Below are 8,344 nucleotides of genomic sequence, written 5' to 3'. Positions count from 1 at the left end.
TCGGCCCTAGGACTGAAGGGTCGTGGATTCTATTCCAGTCAAAGGCACATACCTTGGTTCTTGTTTGTAGGCTCGATCACGACCCTAGTCCCATGATCAGGGTGCATGCAGGAGGCAACCAATCAATGTATCTCTCTCTCACATCGATGTTTCTCTATCTGTGTCTCCCCCCACCCCCTTCCAGTCTCTCTAAAAATCAATGGGAAAATATCCTCACCAAGAGGTGAGCATTAACCATGTGATCATCAACCCAATCCAACTGAAAGTGTTCTAGCTGCAAACTTAGAAAATAGATGCTATGTAAACAAATGAGCATGTCTGTGTTCAGTAACACTTGATTTACAAAAACAGACATCAGGTTGGATTGGGCCAGTGGGTCCTTTGTTTGCTCACTTCTGCATAACATTGAAGTTGCAAAAACTGGGTTATCTAATTTCTTTTCCCCTTGAGTTCTTGAGATAAAAAATAATTTAAATTGTATGAGCAAATACAAGACTTATTTTGGGGTTCAGCATTTCCAAAAGACTGATTCAGAAACCTTTATGATTAAAATATACTGATCTGTCATAGAAAGCCATGTGTGGATAGGGAAGAGAGAGAGAGAGGTTGAATGAAGATCTCTAAAAAAAAAAAGAAAAGCATAAAATCTCTTCAGTAAATTTGAAATTTAGGGAAGAGGCCTAGATTATTTTGAAGTTAGGAATTGTTCCAGAATTTTTCTCTCCCCAGCCCTAGTGTCAGTCCTGAAACTCAGCTTGATTTCCAACTCCAGAAGTGAAAGAGAAGGCAGTTAGCACAGTTTTCACTGGTTCATTAATAATTCATTCACCTAATATCATTTGAGCACCTACAGTGCCTTCCACTGTATTCAGTAGCCATGGAAATACAATAATGAATAATTCTTCTGAGAATAAGTTTTCTTCGGTAGGTTCAGTTAAAGGGTGTATAGAGCAAACAATTAAGATAGTTGTATGGTTTCTGAATAAATCATTTCTCTATTTAATGGATAACATGAATAAAACTTAGAAGCAACTATACAGCTGTGTTAAGAAAACATACAACTATATAAAAAGAATAGACTAAATGAACAAATAAACTGATGAACAAAAATAGATCCAGAGACATAGAAGCATCGAACAGACTGTCAAACCTCAGAGGGAAGGTAGGGGAGGGTGAGAGAAGGGAGGTGTAAGATCAACCAAAGGATTATGATGCATGCATATAAGCATAACCCATGGACACGGAAAGTAGAGGGGTGAGGGCATATGCTGGGGTGTGGGAACAGCCGGGGGGTCAATGGAGACTTTTATGCATGCATATAAGCATAACCCATGGACACGGAAAGTAGAGGGGTGAGGGCATATGCTGGGGTGTGGGAACAGCCGGGGAGAGGTCAATGGAGGAAAAAGGAGACATATGAAATACTTTTAACAATAAAGAATTTTTTTAAAAGCAAGTATGTATTTGGTAATAATAGAAGCCAACTCAATATATAATAATTGATATTCATAAAGTTGTAAATTATGTATTCTCTACTATATTTAAGAAGGCACATGTTGTCTATTTTAATCATTTGTCTCTGTATCTAAGATCACAGCTACCAGTGTAAATGTTTATCTAAAAACTTATTAACATCTATTCATTCTGAGCCTCTGTGAATCCCATTCCCCCCCTACACCTGTAGCCAAAGTAATCTCTCGTCTCATGAATTTCTTACTATCCCTCCATGTGCCTTTCATTGTCATCCCATCATGATTTCTTTACTCATGACATGATCATCTTTTTTTAAACCCTTTTTCCTCTAGAGAAATTCAATATCTTGTTCAAGTCCCAGCTTAGAAGTCACTTTGTCTCTCATGCCTTCTTTCTCAGATTTTATACAACCCTGGGAGAATTAATGGCTTCTTCAGCTCACATGGTGCTTGACTTCTAGAGATTCCCCCCGTTATGGAGGAATGTTTTCTGAATATGTACCTGATTAGTAGTTTTATTTGTCTCGCTAGCCAGCAGGACTCTGAGCATCTTGAAAACAGAGATCAGGTCTGGTTTAACTCTGGTCCCTAGTTCCTGGCACAGTGCCTTCAGAACTCAAGAGAAGTTGAGTTGTCAGTCTCTACACTTACACATTGCTATTAAAGGACTAGAATATATAGGTCATATTTTACCTGTTACATCGCTCATCTCTGTGACTGCGGGATCAGCAGATGGTCCCAAAGCAATGAAGTGAATAATGGCCCCGCTTTCTCTTACTTTATCAAGACAATTTTTTGCAGAGTTATCCTCCCCATCAGTCAGCAGCACTATTTCAGATCCATCTAGTTGGGAGTATCTTTTTCTTATTATCTGTAAACATAATCAGAGAATAATTACCACAGGTTCCTAAATCAATTAGACTTACAAGAGATTAGGAAAAGGTATACAGAGAAAATAAACAAAAGTACCCAGAAAAGAATAGAAAGCTTCTGTTTTAAAATTGTAGGATCTGCAGTCAGCAACCCCCAAGGTAACTTCAACATGACTCTATTTTCTGTCTGTCTGCTTTAGGGAATGTTTGCTCAAATGAAGTTATGAGGGAGCAGGGCTTTGGATCATCTTACTTGGGTTAAGTATCAATGATATCTCAGCCTGGGAAGTCAGGTCAACCAGATACCAAAAATATAATTGCAGAGTGTGGCATTAAATATTTCTCTTCTTTCTTTGACCAGACTTCCCTCTGACAAGGCTTTAGTGTATAAAATCTGTTGCATAGACAGCTAAATGAATTAAGATATCACTTCAACATTAAAAAAACACATTATGATTGCAAATTAGGAAACCCTCAGTATACTTATAGAAAAAGAGTATAGGAAGTTCTAAGCAGGTCAAGATTAGGGATCTTGTTATATAACTTTTATTTTACTTCTAAATCTAACAAGCACAAAACTAAGTATATCGATGGTGCTCCGAGATTACATGAATTATGTTTCTTGAGATGGAATTCTATTGGTAGCTTGAACCCCTTTCCTATAGAGCAGTGGTTCTCAACCTGTGGGTCCCGACCCCTTTGGCGGTCAAACGACCCTTTCACGGGGTCGCCTAAGACCATTGGAAAACACATATATAATTACATATTGTTTTTGTGATTAATCACTATGCTTTAATTATGTTCAATTTGTAACAATGAAATTGGGAGTCAGAAGTAGCAATGAAAATAATTTTATGGTTGGGTCACAACATGAGGAACTGTATTTAAAGGGCCAGAAGGTTGAGAACCACTGCTATAGAGCCAATCAGTTTACACTCAGATTTCTGAATCTAGGCTCCTGTAGAAAAGGATAAAGAGAATTTGTCACAGGATAGCAAATACATTTCATCTTCTCTGACAGGTTTAATTGGCAGTGGCTTCTTGGTGCACCATTTTGAGAAACAATGCAGGCCAAGAGGTAAATATGACTTATTTATCAGTGGCTTTCGTGGACTTAGAATGGAGATTTGCAGAAAAGGGTTTGGAATGTAGAAATCCCTAATAAACTTGGGGTTGGGTAACAATATGAACATCCTCGTTTAAATTTTTGCATGTTTTGAGGCAAATAATGACACACACACACATATATATGGCATTTTTGGGGAAATATGCTCTGACATGCACTAAAACCAAACTTGAAAGTAGGAAATGTTTTTATACATTTATAATATTTATATAAATCACTTCCCCCCTACACAGTTCATTGAAAAACAAATATCCAAAGATGAAGTAGATTTCTCTTTTGTTCACCTCTCCCTTTCTTGTGTTAGTTATTCACTGAGCATTTAATATATGTTAGTCACTGTCCTGGCTGCTGGAGATTCAACAGGAACTACATGGTTCCTGCATTTCTGGAAAGAATGGAATTAAATTAAAAAAATATGTATTGAGGTATAGGTGAGTGACTAAGGAGATAGAGATGATTGATGAAGACATAATTAATATATTCCATAGTTCAATAGAAAAACACAGTATTACAGTGCTACATTTCCTGGAACATTTGCTAAGTGTTAAATGTATTTTATATAATGTGTAATTCAATCCAAGTCCAAGCTTCCAATCTGTCGCTAGACCACTACCTGACTATTGCTCTTACTCTCCACAGTTCATTTTATACAGGGCAACCAGAATCATCTTCCTAAATCATCACTGATGACCACTTAAAATTTTTTTTGATTTCAGAGAGGGAGACAGAGGGAGAGAGAAATAGAAACATGATGAGAGAGAATCATTGATCGGCTACCTCCTGCGGGCCCCCTACTAGGGGTCAAGCCTGCAACCCAGGCATGTCCTTTGATCAGAATCGAACCTGGGATCCTTCAGTGTGCAGGCCAACACTCTATCCATTGAGTGAAACTGGCTAGGGCAGTGATCTAAATGCTTAAAACCCTTCTGTGGTGCTTAAAATAAAATAAAACTTCTTATTTTTTTAAGCTGTGAAAGATCTAGCCATTATCTACCTGCCAACTACATTTCATATGCCCTCATTTGTCAAACACCAGTGCCACTAGCTCTATCAATTTTTAGAATAATCCAGTTATTTTCCACCTCTTTCTTAAGGGACTTTGCACTTTCCTTTCTGCCTTAAACAATGGCTTTCTCATCCTTCAAGTCATAGCTTAAATGTTACTCTTCAGAGAAAGTCTCAGTGGCCTCTTCACCTAAAGTAGGCACTGCCCCTCCTTTCCCAGTTAGTCTGTCACATCACCTTGTTTGATTTCTTCACAATACTATCTTCACAATCTATAGTTATTTTTTTATTCATTTATCTACCTATGTACTATCGGTTCCCCACTGAAATTGCATGCGCCATAAGAACAAGGAAGCTTTGCTTGCTACATATATATGTTGAATAAATTATAATATATTAATGTTTACCTTCTACTTAATATAATAAATATCCTATATAATGCAAATCGACTGAATGATGGAACGAACAGTTGCTATGATGAACACTGACCACCAGGGGGGAGGTTCTCAATGCAGGAGCTGCCCCCTGGTGGTCAGTGTGCTCCCACAGGAGGAGCACTGCTCAGCCAGAAGCCAGGTTCATGCTAGCAAGGGCAGCAGTGGTGGCGGGAGCCTCTCCCGCCTCTGTGGCAGCACTAAGGACCCCTCAGGGGATGTCTGACTGGGGCTTAGGCCCACTCCCTGCAAGAGGGTGCAGACTGGGCTGAGAGAACCCCCCACCCCAGTGCACGAATGTTGTGCACCAGACCTCTAGTATCTTAAATAAACTAAAACATGAACAAACATATATTTATTACTCCATTATAAACATATATTTATTACTAATGAGGTAATTGATGACTATAGAGATGAAGAATCATGCTTAGTGTTACAACTAGTAATGATAATTAGAGTTTTAAGTAGGACTTCATGTTAGAAAGCTACACTAAAATGCCATGCAAATTATAAATGAGAGAGATTTAATAGGGTTGAGAATAGCAGGAAATGCTACATGAAGGAGCAAGAATTTTGAAGAATTGGTAGAATCTTAACATGCAAAAATGAAAAGAAGGGAACATTTTAGGTAGAGGAATTGCCTGGACAAAGGAACAGCGGCTGTTAGTACATGGTGGGCTTGGAGAACAATGTGTGCAGTAATTGGGTTAGAGCAGTGGTTCCCAACATGGGGCACATGTCCCACGGGGGGTAATTTGATTTTGAAGGGGGGAAATTCGAGAATAAGTTATTAACAGTGAAATTTTTGGTTCTAGGGCCTCATACACAGTATGTAAATACATATTGTGAGATATTTATGCATTTCAGTTCTCTATTATATGTTTTGAGACTTTATTTGCTATCTTTTCATATCACTTCATATTATTATTATTCTTTTTAACAATTTCCTAGTGACTTCTTCCTTAGTACTTCAGCTGTCCTTTCTTTCTTTTATTTTGCTCTCTCATGAATGCCATATTTTTTGGAAGCTTGTTCAGACCAAGTTAATGGCCTTTTAAACTTCCTCCACATGAATATGAGTTCACTTTTTGAATAATAAGAATTATATGTCACGGGGGTGGGGGGAACGGGCATTGGGATTTTAGAGATGCTTAGGTGGAATATGGCCAAAAAAAGGTTGGGAACCACTGGGTTAAAGCATAGAGCATCAGAAAGGAGAATTGAGAACTATAGGCTGGAGAAAGAGATGAGAGCAGTTTTACTGAGGGGGTGATAGACATTTTGAATAGCATCAGACTAAGGAATTCAGATATAATTTTATAGACTGTGAGGGAAGCATGAAGATTTCTAAGCAGGAAAATGACACGTTTAATATTAATTATAAGCTCAAGATACAGTTTGGAAGAAAATAAGGTTTATAATAATAGTTGTAAATTATATATTTACTGTGTAATATAATAAATATTATTCTATGTATGTAAATATATAATTGCATTTAATTATCATGATAATCCTATGAAGTAGACATTCTTATTTGCCTATATTTGTAGATAAGGCATTGAAAGTCAAAGATACTGAAAATGTTGCCTAAGACCACAAAACTGGTAAATAGCAGTCAGTACTTTGATGTCAAAACTCATGTTCTCACCAGTATTCCTTACCCTATGACTAACAGTCCCTGCTACATCTGCTTAGTAGATAAACTTCAGATTATCTGAGTGTCACAGAGACTGAAATGAGGATTGGCCTAAAGTAGAATCACACCATTTAACTTGTTTCATTGCCTTAAAAGTTGATGACTCTGATGCTCAATCACTCATTTATTTAATTAACATTTACCTAGCAGTGACTATTGCAAGGTAAAAGAACATATAAACAAACCATAAAGTTTCTGACTTTATTGGACTTATATTCTAGTGGCATTCTTATCTATACTAATAAAAGGGTAATATGCTAATTAGACTGGACATCTTCCGGACATCCTTCCGGACATAGCCATGGTGGCGGGGTCCAAGGCAGAGGTGGTTAGGGGCGATCAGGCCAGCAGGGGAGGGCAGTTAGGAGCGACCAGGCCAGCAGGGGAGGGCAGTTAGGGGTGATCAGGCAGGCAGGGGAGCAGTTAGGGGTGATCAGGCAGGCAGGCAGAGGGACTTAGGGGTGATCAGGCAGGCAGGGGTACAGTTAGGGGCATCAGGCAGGCAGGCAGAGTGGTTAGGGGCAATCAGGCAGGTAAGCAGGTATGCGGTTAGGAGCCAGCAGTCCTGGATTGTGAGAGGGATGTCTGACTGCTGGTTTAGGCCCAATCCCTGAGGGGTCCTGGATTGGAGGGGGTGCAAGTTGGGCTGAGGGACCCTCCCCCATGCATGAATTTCATGCACCGGGCTTCTAGTAGTAATATATTTATCCATCAGTTTATTCATTGATTCACTGACCCATTTAGAAAATCAAGTGAATTTTTAAAGTTCTTAGTTCTGTATTTCTTAGAATTAGTTATGTTAAAATTAGTAAGTATGTGCAGCAGCACTAATAGAAAAATGTTTTCGTGATAAAAAACAAACTATACTATATGCAGTATGATTTTCACCTGAAATGCTGCTTTAATTCCAGCGCAGACGGAAGTTCCCCCACTAGCTGCTGTAGGCAAGCTGTTCAAGAGCGTATTTCTTTCGTTGGTGCTTATTATTTGGATTAGCTTACTTTTGATGTTGGCAGTACTATCGAAATGCACCATCCCCACCCAGGTTCCATTTTCAACAGTTTGTAGCAGGAAATATTTTGCTGCTTGATTCATTCGATTTAGGCGGTTATAACCCTGAATGAAAAAGGACAAAAGAAAAACAACCAATTGGTTTTGACTGGAAAATAATAGTAGATTACATAAAATGAGTAAACAGAATTTAATAAGAATTTTCTATTAGTAATTGGTGTCATTAAAGAAAGCAATTTTTTAATTGATAACATTTAAAAACATAGTTACATGTATTATGAAACATATGGTAAGGAACACAGGCTTTTAACTAGAAGTGATTCTTGGCTGCTTAGCATCTAAATTACAGGTGCGGGTTTGGGGTTTGGGTTGGAATTGACTCACATCTTAGAGACTTCCTAATTACTCTTGGGATGTCAAGATGAAATCACTCCCTATGTCCCACAATATCAAACCAGACTGTCATGGACTCCAACTAGAGACTGAAATCTCCCTACCCACTGGAGACTAGACAACTCAAAAGTTAAAAAGTTTCTTGAGTTGCAGCAAATTTCTGAGAGGCTCTGTTCCTACTTCTGCTCCTAACCTCTCCCCAACATTTCTCTACCAATAGGTTAATTGGCATTGGTTCTGTGGTAACCCATTAAGACTCAATCCCTCTTACCTAGGTGAATGCCCAGGAAGTAAATCTCTTCATACATTTGCCTTTTCCAATCCCTCAACACCAA

The 8,344-nt window shown here is 38.4% G+C and overlaps 1 protein-coding gene across 1 annotated transcript in view; it reads right to left on the bottom strand.

Moving 5' to 3' along the window:
* Positions 1-8,344, bottom strand: part of LOC102251123 (calcium-activated chloride channel regulator 4) — a 26,740-nt gene that overhangs the window by 14,854 nt on the left and 3,542 nt on the right. Inside the window, exons 4-5 of the mRNA XM_005886393.1 lie at positions 7,494-7,721; positions 2,166-2,343 (exon numbers count right to left, since the gene is read on the bottom strand). Of these exons, the coding sequence (XP_005886455.1) occupies positions 2,166-2,343; positions 7,494-7,721 (406 nt within the window). The remainder of the gene's footprint in view (positions 1-2,165; positions 2,344-7,493; positions 7,722-8,344) is intronic.

Source organism: Myotis brandtii, unplaced genomic scaffold (genome assembly GCF_000412655.1).
Source record: "Myotis brandtii unplaced genomic scaffold, ASM41265v1 scaffold98, whole genome shotgun sequence".
Taxonomy (NCBI): domain Eukaryota; kingdom Metazoa; phylum Chordata; class Mammalia; order Chiroptera; family Vespertilionidae; genus Myotis; species Myotis brandtii.
The sequence above is the reverse complement of the archived record's forward strand: the minus strand, read 5'-3'. Positions and strand labels throughout refer to the sequence as shown.